At 44.2% G+C, this 17,440-nt stretch overlaps 1 protein-coding gene across 4 annotated transcripts in view; it reads left to right on the forward strand.

The window, feature by feature from the left end:
* The window catches only part of MYOM1 (myomesin 1), a 147,296-nt gene that overhangs the window by 5,084 nt on the left and 124,772 nt on the right, over window positions 1–17,440 (forward strand). For 2 of the 4 annotated variants that reach the window (XM_060200715.1, XM_060200718.1), the window contains exons 1-2: window positions 11,507–11,658; window positions 15,296–15,620. In XM_060200715.1, the coding sequence (XP_060056698.1) occupies window positions 15,322–15,620 (299 nt within the window). In that variant the 5' untranslated portion in view covers window positions 11,507–11,658; window positions 15,296–15,321. Of the gene's footprint in view, window positions 1–11,506; window positions 11,659–15,295; window positions 15,621–17,440 lie in introns of those variants that run through there. The other 2 variants (XM_060200717.1, XM_060200716.1) reach the window with 1 other exon arrangement.

A 17,440-nucleotide genomic window follows, 5' to 3' on the forward strand; every position in this document is an offset into this window, starting at 1 on the left:
TGAGCTCACATTCTGTGGTCATGAGTAGGAACATTCCAAGCTGCCCCATAGAGTATGTTGTCCAGCCTCCCTTCGGAGGATAGAACATTCTCTACCATTGTTGATCCAAGTTGAGGACCAGGTCCTATGGGGGCCCACAGAGGGGTCTGTTTTGTTGTTCCTGATAGAGATGACTGGTAACAATGGAGAGAGGGATTTATTCGAGGTCTAGGCCCATCATGTCTGTTTGGGAATCTGAGGACTCCCCAGTTAGGGCACCAGCTGTCTTTTAAGTGAAGTAAAGTTCATGTCCAGATTAATGTGTATAAGAATCAGTTTTAATACACCAAATTTATAAATAGTGCATTAAAAGGGTATAACATTTCTACATAAGTAAATGACTTATTTATTTTATCTTATTTATTTATTTATTTATTTATTTTTACCAGGGCACTGATTAACTCTGGCTTACAGCAGTGCTGGAGACTGAACTTCAGTCATGAAAGTTTTTTTTTTTATATGATTTACAAGTTTATAAGATCTAATTCCACACCACTCCCATCACCAAAGTTCTGTGTTCTCTGCCAGTCGTAATCATCATAATTCACCCCAAATCATCGTTATGGGTAGACTATACTCATTCTTGCACGGGTCCTTGAGCATTACACCACGTGCAGTTAACCCGGTGTGCCACCAACTGACCCTAGCCAGATAACTTTTTAAAGCTTTATTTATTGATATGAGAGAGAGGGAAAGAGGGAGAGTGGGAGAGAGAGGGAGAGAGAAAGGGAACACCAGAGCATCACTCTGCAATGACAGGGATCACAGCCAGGACCTCGTCCAGCATTCACCCACTGCACCACCTCCTGGGCCAGCACCAGGGAACTTTGAATCTGTGAAGTCAGGCAAGGTTTTCATTGAAAGACTGCCATTCACAACTGCATTCAGCATGTGTGGAAAAAACGGAGCAGCACTTCAAACAATGGATAGGTGCATCTTCTATAGCAATAGTTCATTCAAGGGGAAACAGAGACAGATGATGATAGGTCCTGATGACAGAGTTCAACAGAAGTTTTAGCCATTCAAATTCCTGTGAGTCTGAAGCCACAAGCCGATTATCTTGATGGATGGAATCTTGCGGGCACTTTTCATGGTTCTGCAGCATTGTTGAGGTGGGAACACACAATTTCTGTGTCACCATTGTCTCAGGCTGGCCACCTGGAAACCTGTCGATGGCCTATTGACTGGCTTTCCATTCTGAGTTGTGAGGCAGCCTGCTGGCCATCCACTTCTTTTGTTGCCTTTCATCCTTGGTTCACTGAGCTGTGAGTTAGCCTGCCAGCTATTGGTTCTGTCACCCCTCATTTTCCCTGAAACCTCCTGCCTAGGGAATCTGACCACGTAGCCTTCCTTTGGGCGCCTAGAGTTTTGAAATAGATCTGTGGGGATGGAGAGGGGTGGAGGATTCTATAATTGTGTCTGCTTGTGACTGTGCAAATAAAAAAGCCAAGTGCTACTGTGTAATGTCACAAAAGCCACAGAGCAAGGTAGCTGGTGTTTGACCGTGCATGGGTGCTTTTTCTCACCTCCCTTTGTCTGTGTGCAGAAGGCTTTCCCGCGTGGCTGAGCAGTAGTCACACAGCCTGGGAGTGCCCCTGCGTGTTAGCTGGGAGGCAGGCTGGGAAGTCAGAGCAACTGAAACACTCAGGTGCCTGTGGGCTTGGTGGTGGTTCTTTTTGGTCCTCATGTTTGCTTGTTTTACTTTTATCTAAAACAGATTGTAGTTTAGGCTTACTTTAGATCATTGCTTTTTAAATTTCATTTTAAGTGAACTTTATTTGTTTAATTGCATTTAGATGAGCTCTTCTGAAGAAAGGGTCTAACAATAGTGTTCACTTGACTCAACTATTGTGAGGATTAAGTGAGATAGTCCAGGTAAGTTCTAGTGAGTTAGCCACTCTGCTTGTCACGGGGTTGACACTGGATTCATAGAGTAGTTTTCCTACCTTGACTGATGGATAAACGGACGAACGTCTGCTGGGCAGGAAGAGAAAGGTGACAGTTCCATTCTTTAAAAAATTTTTAATATTTATTTACTTATTCCCTTTTTGTTGTCCTTGTTTTTTATTGTTGTAGTTATTATTGTTGTTATTGATGTCGTTGTTAGATAGGACAGAGAGAAATGGAGAGAGGAGGGGAAGACAGAGAGGGAGAGAGAAAGACAGACACCTGCAGACCTGCTTCACCACCTGTGAAGCAACTCCCCTGCAGGTGGGGAGCCGGGGGCTCGGACTGGGATCTTTATGCCGGTCCTTGAACTGTGGGACACCTGCACTTAACCCGCTGCACTACCACCTGACTCCCCAACAGTTCCATTCTAATGACCATGGCCTCCTCCAGTGGGTCCTTGATGCTCCTGGCATTTCTCGAGGCTTTTAAAAAAAAAATTATTTATTTATTTATTTATTTATTTATTTATTCCCTTTTGTTGCCCTTGTTTTGTTATTGTAGTTATTAGTGTTGTTGTTATTAATTTTGTTGTTGGATAGGACAGAGAGAATAAAGCAGGTGAGAATGGGGATCTTAGGGTGGTAAGAAGCTAGGAAGTGTATTTTAGGTATGTTTCTTGAGACCCACCATTTTAGAGATTTTTGCCTGAACTTGATAGTTAACATGGAAAGGGGCTAAAAATCTTGTCTGGGAAAATGTTGTCAGAGTTGAGAATAGGGCTAGAAAGCTGGATTAGGGCAGAGAGTAGCTCCCAAACTTGAAGAGAATATATAAATACAATTAACTGTTTAGCACATCAATCTGACCCAGGACCCACATATATTCTAATTTAGCCCAAGAGTCTATATAACGTCGGAGTCCCTGGCAGTCTGAGCTCAGTCCATTTTCACAGCTGGGAACTAGGCTGCACTCATTTCAGGGCCTGTCTTCCTCAGGCGCCAGAGAACTAAGCCAGCCTCCCTTTGGAAAACAGGGCAGTCCCGCCATTGCTACTTTAGGGCAAGGCCCTGGAGAGGCCCTGGAAAGGGCTTATGATGGGCGTGACCAGTGATGGTGGACAGAGGGTCTACTAGAGGTCTAGGCCTGTGGCATCTACAGGGGATCCCAGGGCTCCCTGCAAGGACCCCAGCTGATGGGGTGGCCTGGTAGTGAGCAAAGAGGCCACCATTAAGGGAGCCAGTCCCTTGCCCTTTTGCAGCTTTCATAGTCCCTTCTTCATCTGATAGCTTGGTATTCTCTCAGCTGTCAAAACATTGAGTGTCATCTGTTGTATCCAGTTTGGTGTGTGGGGTCAGGTCTCAGGTTGGGGAGCAAATACCCCTAGGATTTTAGTGGGGTCTAAGTTAACCTTGCATTTTACTGCATTTACATGTTTGATGATTCTTTTTTTTAAAAATATTTATTTTTATTTATTTATTTATTCCCTTTTGTTGCCCTTGTTGTTTTATTGTTGTAGTTATTATTGCTGTGTCGTCATTGTTGGATAGGACAGAGAGAAATGGAGAGAGGAGGGGAAGACAGAGAGGGGGAGAGAAAGACAGACACCTGCAGACCCGCTTCACCGCCTGGGAAGCGACTCCCCTGCAGGTGGGGAGCCGGTCCTCGTGCTTTGCGCCACCTGCGCTTAACCCGCTGCGCTACCGCCACGCGCTACTCCCATGCTTGATGATTCTAATGAAGGTTGCCATAGGGAAGTAATTGTCCTTTAGTTGATATATACACACATATTTGCCAGTGTCTATCTTGACCGGTTGTTTGCCTTTCTTCTTCTAAAGATCATCAAGAGGTCACAATAATGCTGATGTCATCAGAAGAGATTAGGAGGTACATCTTTCTTTCGAGTAGTTAGTTGAATAGATAACGTGACTGAGGGATGTGAGGTAAGTGGTAGGAGAGGAGAGTGTCTAGGCCCAAGCAAGAAATATTTGATTAGAAAATTCGTGTGCCTAGTCTGCTAGTTTGCCGAGCGTATTATGTCCAAGTCTAATCATAGAGGACTGTTGAGGACTTTTACTTTGGCGTATTCAGTTGCTCCTAACTTAGGGATATGTGTGTACATGTACCCAGTCCCTAAGCCCCAGCCTGTGTCTAGGATCTGTACCTTTGTTAGAGTGTGCGTCTGAAGTGGAACTAGGTTATCCCGAGTGTTAGGAAAGGTCTCACCAGATTATTGGAGTTGGAAGGCTGACAACTCAGGCTTGGTGTCTCTGGATACTATCCGAAGCAAAAAGGCCGTGGTGGCATAATGTAGCTTGGTGGCACTGACTGCGTTCATTTAGGTGAAGTCAGCAGAGGCAGTGTCACAGGGTGAGGGTTCAAGAGCAAAGGCTAGAGGTTCCAGGATTCGGAGAAATACAGATTTTAAAGAGAATGGGAAAGGTTCTTCACGGTCTTAGACTTTAAAAAGGCAACAGATAATTATTATTATTATTTTTCTTTACTTCCCCTTTTGTTGCCCTTGTTGTTTTATTGTTGTTGTAGTTATTATTGTTGTTGCTATTGATGTCATCATTAGATAGGACAGAGAGACATGGAGAGAGGAGGGGAAGTCAGAGAGGGGGAGAGAAAGACAGACACCTGCAGACCTGCTTTACCGCCTGTGAAGCGACTCCCCTATAGGTGGGGATCCTGGGGCTCAAACCAGGATCTTTTCGCTGGTCCTCATGCTTCACACCACATGCACTTAACCCACTGTGCCACCACCTGACTCCCAGGCAATAGATAATTATATTATAACCATTTTAGTTGGGAGCTTGTTTTTCTTTGAAAAGTCCATGTTTATGATTTACCTCACCATGTTTTATGTCATTTAATGACTTGTTCAGATCTCGTTTAATAACTTGGTAAAGTTGTGATAAGAGCCCAGGCTTCTATCTTGCAGCCCAGTCCAACCATCACTCCACTCTCCTACATCCCTTCCTAGGGGACTGCTAACTAATTCTGAGGACCTGGCCCATCATAGGCTTATAGAACTAATAACATGCTGAAACAGCTTTCTGGATCATTATCCGTGTAATAAGGATTGAAGTAATAAACACAATACTCTCAGGAGAGGATTTGTATCATTGAAGATGCATATAAAATTTAGATGGAAGAGTTCTGCCTATATTTTCCTCTAAGTATTTGATAGTTCCTGGTCTAACATCCAAGTCCTTGATCCCTTGGGAATTTACTTTTGTGTGTGGTGAAATGGAGTGGTTCAGTTTCATTCTGCTGCACATTTCAACCCAATTCCCCCAATAATATTTGTTGAAGAGACTCTCCTTTCTCCATTTAATGGTTTGGGTCCCCTGGTCAAAACTTAGACGTCCATACATGCAGGGGGCTTATTTCTGGGCTCTCAGTTCTATTCCATCCGTCAGTGTGTCTGTGTTTGTTCTAGTAGTAGTCACAATGGCCCTATAAAAAAATTTAAAAGACTGCTGGGAGCAGTGGAGTTTTCATGCAGGCACCAAGACCCAGCGATAACCGTGGTAGCAAACAAATGAGTTTCTTATAAACAAAGTGTCACTGAAGGACCCAGCGATGCCTGACAAGACCTGCACAGACTCTGGAGTTCAGCGACCTCCAGATGGATGGTGCTTCCGGTATTTTCCAGCTGTGTGATCTGTGGCAGATGACCTCACCCCTCAAGATCCTTAGTCTCCAAAAATAAAATATCATGAATGTCTTTGCAAATCAATAAAAGAGACCTTAGTCTTTTTAAGTATATAATGATCGAGTCATACCTACCTTATTGGGTACTATTAGAATTAAGTGAAATTATACACATATATACATATATATAATACACATATATAATGATGCCTGACATTTTATTTGTTTATTATTCTTTAAAATTTATTTTTGGGTGCCGGGTGGTAGCGCAGTGGGTTAAGCACACATGGTGCGAAGCGCAAAGACTGGCGTAAGGATCCCGGTTCGAGCCCTCAGCTCCCCACCTGCAGGAGAGTCGCTTCACAGGCGGTGAAGCAGGTCTGCAGGTGTCTTTTTTCTCTCCCCCTCTCTGTTTTCCCCTCCTCTCTCCATTTCTCTCTGCCCTATCCAACAACAACAATAATAATAACAATGATAAACAACGTGGCAACAAAAGGGGGGAAACAAAGCCTCCAGGAGCAGTGGATTCCTTGTGCAGGCACCAAGCCCCAGAGATAACCCTGGAGGCAAAAAAAAACTTTATTTATTGCCTTCAGGGTTATCTATCGCTGGGGCTCAATACCTGCACCTCGAATCCACTGTTTCTGGAGGTCACTCCCCACCCTATTTTATTGGATAGGACAGAGAGAAATTGAGAGGGGGGATGACAGAGAGGGGGAGAGAAAGACAGACACCTGCAGACCTGCTTCACCGCCTGTGAAGCGACTCCCCTGCAGGTGGGGAGCCAGGGGCTCAAACCAGGATCCTTACTCCAGTCTTCGCGCTTCGCGCCATGTGTGTGTGCTTATCCCGGTGTACTACCGCCCGACCTCCTCTGGCACTTTATAGATGCTTAACAGTATTGACTGTGGTTATCATCAACAAAATAGTGATAGGGATCAGAGAGACAGCTCACCAGAAAAGGTGTATGCTTTCTCCTGTGTATGGGCCGGGTACAGATCCTGGCACCAGAGGAAGGTGCTCTCTGTCTTTCTATCTTAATGAAAAATAACCTCGGGTGGTGAAATTCTGCACGTGTGAGGCATTGACCACACACACACACACACACACACACACACACACACACACACACAGTATAAAACAGGCTACCATGTTGGGTCTGTTCAGAGTTTTGTTTTTTTTTTTTGTTTCCCCTAAATATTTTTTATTTTTTATTTTTTTTTATTTAAGAAAGGATTAATTAACAAAACCATAGGGTAGGAGGGGTACAACTCCACACAATTCCCACCGCCCAATCTCCATATCCCACCCCCTCCCCCAATAGCTTTCCCATTCTCTATCCCTCTGGGAGCATGGACCCAGGGTCATTGAGGGTTGCAGAAGGTAGAAGGTCTGGCTTCTGTAATTGCTTCCTCGCTGAACATGGGCGTTGACTGGTCGGTCCATACTCCCAGTCTGCCTCTCTCTTTCCCTAGTAGGATGGGTCTCTGGGGAAGCTGAGCTCCAGGACACATTGGTGGTGTCTTCAATCCAGGGAAGTCTGGCTGGCATCCTGATGATACCTGGAACCTGGTGACTGAAAAGAGAGTTAACATACAAAGCCAAACAAATTGTTGAGCAATCATGGACCCAAAGCTTGGAAAAGTGGAGAGGAAGTATTAGGGAGGTACTCACTGCAAACTCTAGTATACTTCTGCTTTCTTACTTTGGTGCCATATTCCAAACTCAGTCAATTTCTGCTTTGCGTTTCTACTTCTTTTTTTTTTTTTTTTTACATGCATAACATTCCCCAGATTCCCATTTAGCAATAAAACCCCCACTATTTCATTCAACATTTTTCATGGACCTGTATTCTCCCCACCCACCCACCCACCCCAGAGTCTTTTACTTTGGTGTAATACTCCAATTCCATTTCAGGTTCGACTTGTGTTTTCTTTTCTAATCTTGTTTTTCAACTTCGGCCTGAGAGTGAGATCATCCCATATTCATCCTTCTGTTTCTGACTTATTTCACTCAACATGATTTTTTCAAGGTCCATCCAAGATCGGCTGAAAACGGTGAAGTCACCATTTTTTACAGCTGAGTAGTATTCCATTGTGTATATATACCACAACTTGCTCTGAATGACTCTGAAAATGTCCAATAGTTCTAGGTTATCTATCTCTTCATTTAGCTCCCTTATGTCTTTACTGATTTTCTTCCTGGATGATCTGTCAAGTTGAGATAGTGGGGTGTTGAAGTCCCCTACTATGATTGTGTTACTGTTAATATATTGCTGTAGCTCTTTCAGTAGAAGTTTGATGTATTTAGATGGCTTCTCATTGGGTGCATAGATATTAATAATTGTTAAGTCCTCTTGATTGACTGATCCTCTGAGCATTAAGTAGTGTCCATTCCTATCTTTTTTAATCTTATGTATTTTAAAGTCTATCATGTCAGATATGAGAATAGCTGTTCCTGCCCTTTTTTGTGGGCCATTGGCTTGAATGATAGTTTTCCATCCTTTCACTTTAAGTCTGTGTTTGTCTTGTTGCGTTAGGTGAGTTTCCTGTAGACAACATATTGTTGGGTTGTGTTTTCTGATCCATCTTCCTACTCTGTGTCTTTTAATAGGTGAATTCAGGCCATTCACATTTATTGATATCAAAGATTGAAGATATTTTAACGCCATTCTTGTAGAGTTTTAGAGTGGTTTGATATATGTTCTATTTGTGGTGGTCTGGTTGTTTATAGGAAACCTTTCAGAACTTCTTTCAAGGCAGGCTTGGTGATGGTTGCTTCCTTCAACTGTTGCTTGTCTGAGAAGGTTTTGATGCTTCCATCTAGTCTGAATGACAGTCTAGCAGGATATAGTATTCTTGGCTGAAAGCCTTTCTCATTGAGCACTCGATAGATATCTTGCCATTCTCTTCTGGCCTGTAGTGTTTGTATGGAGAAGTCTGCTGCTAATCTTATGGGTTTTCCTTTGTAGGTGACTCTTAGTTTTTCTCTTGCAGCCTTGAGGATCCTTTCTTTATCCTTATTCCTTTCCAATCTAAGTATGACATGTCTTGGTGTCTTTAGGTCTGGGTTAATTCTGTTTGGGACCCTCTGGGCTTCTTGAATCTTTATGTCTTTGGTGTTGTCTAGACTAGAGAAATTTTCAGCTATTATGGCCTGGAGAACGCTTTCTTCCTCCCCTTCTCTTTCTTCCTCTGGTAAGCCAATAATGCGTATATTGTTTCTTTTGAAGTCATCCCATAGGACTCTGTTGTTGTTTTCAGCATCTCTTAATCTCTTTTTGAGATCTCTTACTTCTTCTTTAGTTGTCTCTAATTCATCCTCAATCTTGCTGATTCTGTCTTCAGCCTCATTGATTCTATTCTCTCTGCCCTCTACTGCTTTCTGGAGTTCATCTATTTTGTTGCCCTGCTCTGCTACTGTTTTAGCTTGTTCAGCTAGTTGCCTTCTTAGCTCAGCAATTTCAGCTTTCAGCTCTCTAATAACCATGAGATTATTAGAATTTTCTTCCATATTCTCATTTGTTGTTCCTGCAGTTCTGATTACATTTTTTTCAAATTCTTTACTCACTCCTGTTATTATTTCCTTAGCTAATGTTTGGATGTTGAACTCGTTGTTTTGTGCTTTGCCCTCTGGAGGACTTTTAGCTGGACTCTTGTCCTGGTTCGAGTCTCCAATATTTTTTCTTGTTGTTTTAACCATTTTATATAAGTTAAGAGGTTTTTCAATCCCTGAGTTGGAGTTCAGTGGTGTAAAAGTCTTTTTTTTTTTTTCCCTGTAGACTATGGTAGCCTGAGGGCTTTTAAACTATCAATAGGCTTCTTGGCTTAATCAATGACTCCTGACCAAGAGATAAAGCAGGGTGTGGCAGAGATAATTCAGTGGTTATGCAAAGAGACTTTCACAGTCCTTCAGCTATGCCACAGAAGTATAGGTCTTCTCCTGAGTTTCCCGGTTAGATCTCTGTGCCCTGGTGTCCCTCCCTGTTGCTGCTCCAGATTCTGAGGGTAGTAGCAATGGAGACTCAGAGTTGTACTTGGTGAGTCTCTGGGGAGTCCTTTCCTCCCTTCAGCTGTCCCCTTGTTGGTGGAGCAGACTGGAGGTGGTGTCTCCACTGACAAACTGTCGAACTGTTAGCAGTCACTTAATCTCTCCTTAGGCCCCTCTCTCCTCTCTGTCACCAGCCACGCGTGTTTGTACTCACGGGTGATTTACTGGGTTTCTGTGGTCATTCTAGTCCTGTCTTGTTTCGGTCCGGGTGGTCTCCTTTGGTATTCCTAGTTGATCCGGGAGAGGAGAGCTGTTCAGAGTTTTGATAGAAACAACTGATCTGTGTTCAGTTCCTGTAATATCACTGTGAGAGCATGAATTTAATGCCTCAGAATATTAACCTGCTCAATATAATATAATCTGAATAACAAGCTTTTAATTATTACTACCAGTTACAATAATTGAGGTATCTTGAATATTAAGTAGCAGTGACTGGCTAAGTGCTTCATCTGCTTTCTCACACTTATTCTCTCTCTCTCTCTCTCTCTCTCTCTCTCTCTCTCTATATATATATATATATATATATATATATATATATATATATATATAACTAGTTAGAGACAGAAATTGACAGAGGAGGGGAAAATAGAAAATGGCAGAGAGATACCCGAGGCCTGGCCTCACCACTCGTGAAGCTCTCCCCCTGCAGGTGGGGACCAGGGGGTTGAACCCGGGTCCTTGTGCACTGCAGTGTGTGCGCTTAACCAGGCGCCACCGCCTAGGCAGCCCCCTCACACTTAGTCTTCTCAGTAATCTCATCACTTGGATATTATCAGTCTCACTAAATAGAGAAAGAAAATGATGCTCAAGAAGAAGAAATAAAAAGCTAACTATCAAGTGGCAGTTTACTGCCATCCATGACCTAGAATCTAGATCTGATTTGAGTTCAAAGAAGAGATTCCAGGGGACCGGGCAGTAGCCAGCGCGTTAAGTGCACATGGTGGGAAGCCTTCCAGCCCCTCTCCCACCTGCAGGGGGGTCGCTTCACAGGCGGTGAAGCAGGTTTGCAGGTGTCTTATCTTTCTCTCCCCCTCTCTGTCTTCCCCTTCTCTCTCCATTTCTCTCTGTACTATCCAACAACAACAGCAATAACAATAACAACAACAACAAGGGCAACAAAATGGAAAAAAATGGCCACAGGAGCACTGGATTCGTAGTGCTGGCACCCAACCCCAGCGATAACCCTGGAGGCAAAAAAAAAAAAAAGAAAAAAGAAAAAAAGAGAGAGCCTCTGACCACCAGGTTACACGACCTCTTTGTTACACAATCTAAAAATAAAGACTCTTGTTAGAAACACTGAACCTACCTCGACTTTAGGAAACATGAGGTGTGTTTCTTCTCAAAGACTTTAGTTAATAATAATGGAATCAACTATTCATAGTTGAAACTGCGACTGTCAATTTTTTCTGAAATGAGAAAAATAGTAACAGTCACACATGTAACCTGTTTCTCAGTGGTTTGCCTTCCGTTAACCTCAAGTTCATTCCTCACCTTCTGTCTTTTAAATATACTACACAGGCGCTATGGACAAGAACACCCAGCACGTAGTCTTGGCATTAAAATTCCATGAAGTCCATTTTGGGACTCAGATTACTACACCTATTTTTAGCTCTCAACACAGACCACTCTTTCCATTACACTTTTAAATATGCAGTGATGGTCTGGTATTGAAACTCACTCTTTTATTTAAACAGAAATCTCATGCTTGGTTCAGTCAGTGCAGACCTGATGAGTGGTTAGCGTCTTCCCGTTCCTACCTGCTACTGCCTCTCTGCCCACAGTCCAGGACTGTCCTCCCTCCCCGCCTGTTGCTATTTTTACCTGCCTTCTTGGCCATAAAAGGCTGGCTGTTTGACTCTGACATTCTCCTGCCTGACCACAGGCATTATTTTTGAACTGGCCCCCGGGGCTTGCCTCTAGCCCTGCCTCTTGACTTTTTCTAGGACGGTTTGTCGTTCTCTCATCCAGCTCCACAGCCATATCGGAACAGCTCCACTGCCATCCTCACTCCTTTGGAAACTAGTAAGTGTGACACTCAGGCAAAAGAACTCACTTTGTGTTTTATGTGCTTACCAGCGGTGTGCTGGATGTGCTTTCTGACCTCAGACAGGTGTCAGAATCGCAGAAAAGGAAGACAGAGCCCCCAGGAGGGCTTGGGGTGGGGTGGGACAGCAGGGTACTAGTTTTTCTGGCGATTTCCTCCACCCACTGCTTTCCTTTAGACACTGCTTTCCTTTAGAATTAAGCCGCTATTCATGGAGCTACAAAGAGATAATATGGGTTTCAGGTGGAGCTCAGATGGTTAGTGAAAGTTAAGTGTTTTTTTCACATTTCAGGTTAGTGGTTTGTTTGAAATCTGTAATAGCTGAGATGGTAAGAAATCATATGTCTAGTACTCACTCCCTGATTCCAAGCCAGGCCCCAAAGAGGTAAATTAACTCTCATGCCCCTACTTTGTAATTCAGGGAGTTTTCTCAGACTGTGTGGCATATGGGTAAATGTCAGAGTGCATTATTATTATTTTATTCCCTTTTGTTGCCCTTGTTGTTTTTTAAAATTATTGTTGTAGTTATTGTTGTTGCTATTGATGTCATCGTTAGATAGGACAGAGAGAAATGGAGAGAGGAGGGGAAGACAGAGAGGAGGAGAGAAAGATAGACACCTGCAGACCAGCTTCACGTGCTTGTGAAGCAACTCCCCTGCAGGTGGGGAGCCGGGGGCTTGAACCGGGATCCTTATGCCGGTCCTTGCACTTCGCGCCACGTCAGAGTGCGTTGTTCTACTCCTGACCTGAAGCAGTGAGGTGCTCCTGTCCCGGGGTGTTGGCTCCCACATCCTAGCCCGAGGTTAACGCTTACTGTGAATAATTGTAATCATCGTTTGGTTTCTAGAACCTGCACAAAAGTCTCATGTCAGGTTTACAACTGTGGGACTAGGTTTTGCCTGCAAATACCCTAATTATTTTAAGGCAAAACTCAGGTCTTTAAGGGAAAGAAGGCAGCCAGCCTGTCTCTCCCCCCAAGTGTCAGCTGCTGTATGTTGGGCGCATTCTCCCTTGCTTGATGACGAGGCAGTCTACCTTCACTCCAGAGGTCCGAGCTGGCGTGGAGACCGCAGCCTCTGTCTGCCTGTATTACATACACTGTGTGGCTAGAACATGGCATGCTGTTCAACGTGTGTGTGTGCTTAATAGAAAGACATTAAATAGAAACAGTGGAAAATAGAAGGGAAGCAAATTTTTAAAGATCTTATTTTGTGAAAACAGCAGCATCTCCAGTTATCTGGACTACGAATTTAGCTTGTGATACGATACCTAGGAAGGTCATTATTTATTTATTTGGACATTATTCAAATAATACTTGCCACACTGCAGTTAATATGCATCATTAGAGAAGCTCACTTATTTTTTTTTTATAACTAGCAAACCTTACATGCCTCTACAATAATACATTCTAATCCTTTGCTTTTTCAAAGTGTATCTGATAGTGAATTATTCATCAGACATGTTTTTTTCTGTGTGTTTGAGAACAGAAAACAGAAACCTGTTTAAAGCTCTAAGCAAGGTTGCTTGCTAATAGCAATTTTTTCCCCTTGGGAAACACCGTACAGACTGGTATCTTCTGTGAGTACTAAGGGCTCTGTGTCTGCAGCGAAGGTTACTGGACTTTCCTCCCTACAGGGTACACACTAACTTTTTATGTAGTTTAAAAATCAGATTTAAACTTGATAGAAATTACAGCAAATTTAGAAGTATTCATTTAGGATTTAGAATTTTAAAAAGGGCAGGTGGGAGTAGATAGCATAATGGTTTTGCAAAGAGACTCTCATGCCTGAGGCTCTGAAGTCCCAGGCTCAATCTCCTGTACCACCATAAACCAGAGCTGAGCAGGGCTCTGGTAAAAATAAATAAAATAAAATAAATTAAAATAAAAAATAAATAGAATTTTAAAAAGTATTTGCAAAAAATGAGTTGCTGTGCAACTATTTTGCCTCCTAAACTTTTAAATGATGTTCCAAATCATGAACAAAAGTATAAAAGGTGTGTGTGGGGGTTCCATAAAACTCCTACCTCATTTAGGTTGTCAGCTCAGCTCACAACACTCCTCTAAGTTCTGACTGTAACTCTTACCTGGAGAGTCTGTTGTTCAGATAAGAGAGAGAGGAGAGAGAGAGAAAGGGAAGGGGGAGAGGGAGAGAGAGAGAGAGAGACAGAAAGAGTCAGTCTCAGCTAAGAATCTTGGGTGGGGGGGGCGAGGCGGTAGCACAGCAGGTTAAGCGCATGTGGTGCAAAGTGCAAGGACTAGCACAAGGATCCCGGTTCGAGCCCCTGGCTCCCCACCTGCAAGGGTATCGCCTCACAAGCAGTGAAGCAGGTCTGCAGGTGTCTATCTTTCTCTCCTTCTCTGTCTTCCCCTCCTCTCTTGATTTCTCTCTCTTCTATCCAACAGCAACAACAGCAATAACAATAATAGCAACAAGGGCAACAAAATGGAAAAAATGACCTTCAGGAGCAGTGGTTTCGTAGTGGGAGGCACCAAGCCCCGTCGATAACCCTGGAGGCAAAAAAAACCCAAACCAAACCAAACCAACAAAAACAAACACAACTTCTGATGGTTTCTTTACCCTCTGAGAATAAAAGACAGAGTCCTTGCAGCTGTCTGTAGAGCTCCTGTGTGACAGGAGCTGCCCCTCGTGCCCTAGCAGCCTCACCTGTCTGCCTGCCGTTCCTGGAGGACGTTTGTGTTCACAGCCAGGTGGCCCTGGAGTGGTCTTCTCTCTAGACTGCCTCACCCCAGACATTCTCGCGCTCGGTGTCACTTTCTACTCTGACCCACCCTGACGAGGCTGCGTGGAACCATATCGCATCCTTCCCCCTCCTGATTTACTTCCCTCCTTAGCACCAGCACATCCCGATGTACCTCCTACTCTACTTATTTGCTGCCCCCTTGTTTATCTCCTGCAATAGCATGTGAGCTTCTACACGAGATTATCAGTGCAGGGGATTTGTTCGGCCACTGCTGTGTTAGGACAGCTACGTAGTATAGGCTCATCGTAGGCACTCCGTTCAGTAAGAGACACAGCTGACTGTATACATTGATTCTTTTTAACATTTTTAAGATTATTGATTTTAAAGAGAGACAGAGAAATTGAGCCAGGAGGGAGAGATAGGGAGAAACACCTGCAGCCCTGCTTCACCGCTCAAGAAGCTGCCCTCCTGCCGGTGGGCACCGGGCACTTGGACCAGGTCCTTGCGCGTAGTAAAGCATGCACTCAGCCAGCTGTGCCACCGCTCAGCCTCTGCATCCATCCTCCGTCATTATATCCTCTCCTAGATGAAGCCCCCTCAGAAGGAAGTGTCAGAACACTAGAACATGTCTACAGGCCCAAGAAAAGGCCATCATAGCCAGCAGAGACAGTCTTTGGAAACCTACTAGATAAGGAAGAAGAAAGCCTAGTGACAGGAGGGCCCCCTCTGCACTTTGATGGAAGGAGTCTGTTAAGTAATTCTTTAAGCTAGCTTCCACACCGCTTCCCACTAACTCTTTGGCAAAGAGAGAGAATCAGGCTGAGCTGAGTCGTTCTGTGGAATTCGCTTCCTTACAGTTCACTGGAACACTGCTTTATTACTACTATTCTTGCTGTCGTTATTATTCCCTAGCTTGCCTGGTCCCCCTGGAGCACACGATGTCTCTGCCGTTTTATCAGACGCTCCATAAGCACTATGACAGCAGCTATCGTGACAGAGACCTGCGGACCACCATGAGCCAGTACCAGCAGGAGAAGAAGAGCTCTACCATCTACACACACGGCTCAGCGGCCTACAGCAGCCGCTCGTCAGCCGCACGGCGCCAGGAGTCTGAGGCCTTCAGCCAGGAGTCCGCAGCCTCCTACAAGCAGCAGGCCTCCCGGGCCACGGAGTCAACCCTGGAGTCTGCAGTCGGCCGCAAGGCAGTGTCGGCCTATGACTATGGCTACTCTCACGGGTATGTCAACAACAGTTCTCCAACCTGAGGGCACAGGCCTGTTCTCTGAATAACCCGCTCACGTCACCTTTTCCTTTCTTAAGCCCATAGCCCAGGTGTGCCATGAGGTCGCGCATCTGGAAGACCTGGAACTCATGTTTCCCTACGGCCTCTTTGAGCTTCACAGTCATATCACTGTCACACTGGGGCTTCTGGCCGGAAGTGCCGGCTAGCATATCTCTAGAGACAGAAGCTTTCTCACAGGTCACAGCAGCAGCAGCGGATCAGAAAACTATTTTTCCTTTTTTTCTTTAATTTTTGTTTATTTATTTATTTATTTTCCCTTTTGTTGCCCTTGTTTTATTGTTGTAGTTATTATTGTTATTGATGTCATTGTTGTTAGATAGGACAGAGATAAATGGAGAGAGGAGGGGAATACAGAGGGGGGAGAGAAAGATAAGACACCTGCAGACCTGCTTCACCGCTTGTGAAGCGACGCCTCTGCAGGTGGGGAGCCGGGGACTTGAACCAGGAGGACCCCAGTCCGTATGTTTTGCGCCACGTTCACTTAACCCACTGTACTACCACCCGGCTCCCAGAAAACTATTTTTTCAACTACACATATCAGGCTCCTGGCTCTCTGAATGCTTCCACTTAGACTGAGAAGAGGCATAGAATTAAAATTCTTAAGTCACAGGAGACCAAACTACATTTGAGATACGTTATGATTCTTGAACACTCGGAAACCCACGTTAAAGTTCTGAGCTGTGACGCAAGCAGCAGATATGTTCTGTAGCTCAAACACTGTTATAGCATCACTCCTCTCTCTCAGACTAGGCACACTAGGGACAGACCCGCGTTCTGACAAGGTCAGAGTCACTGACTCGTCACAACGAGGGATACCACACAGCAGAGGAACCATGAAAGCTAGAGCCCCTTAAAAGACCTGGTCTGCGGCACCAGCCCAGGGTCCTGTTCCTTTAGTCAGTGGAGTCGAGATGTATGGCGTTTGGTATCCAGACACCCTCTGTGAACTCAGTGCCTGGATGGAATACATTCTGTTTCTCAGTGCCAGTAGGGAATAAGATCCTTCAGCCAAGAATGGAAAGTCTCATTCTCTGGAAAAAGTTCAAACAGCTAACATAGAGAAAACAAACAAACAAAAACTCCCAGTGAATCCATAGTCTCTCAAGGTGAGGTTCCCACAACTCTCAGCGGCACTGCTGGGAGAGAATTGGTGCCTGGAGTTTTGTATCTTTCTCTGTATCTTCTGCTCCAGCCTGATGCATTCTGGGTAGCTGCTGACTTGAGAATTCCAAGCATTTTTTTGTTCCCCCAGAGCACTGCTCAGCTCTGGCTTATGGCGATGTGGGGGACTGAACCTGGAACTTGAGAGCCTCAGGCATGGAAGTCTCTTTACATAACTATTATGCTATACCCCCACCCTCAATTTTTATTTTCTTAGTATTCAGAGTAAATGGGGATTGAAAAGCCTTTGTAAAAGGCATGTGATTTTATTTAAAAAGCTATCTGTAATCCACATCAAGATCTGCTGAGCTTCAAAATATAAAACTAAGCCGTGTAACATGTAAACGCCTGCTGTCTTAAATCCTCCAAAGTATCTGGCTTTTTTTTTTTTTTTCTATATATATAAAACCTTAAGTCTTACAAAAAATGTAGGGGTAGCTTATATTGCCACAAAATATGTTAGGACAGGTTAAGCGCATGTGGCGCGAAGCGAACGGACTGTTTTAAGGATCTCGGTTCGAGCCCCCAGCTCCCCACCGGCACAGGAGTCCCTTCACAAGCGGTGAAGCAGGTCTGCAAGTGTCTGTCTTTCT

This window comes from Erinaceus europaeus, chromosome 10 (assembly GCF_950295315.1).
Source record: "Erinaceus europaeus chromosome 10, mEriEur2.1, whole genome shotgun sequence".
Classification (NCBI taxonomy): Eukaryota; Metazoa; Chordata; class Mammalia; order Eulipotyphla; family Erinaceidae; genus Erinaceus; species Erinaceus europaeus.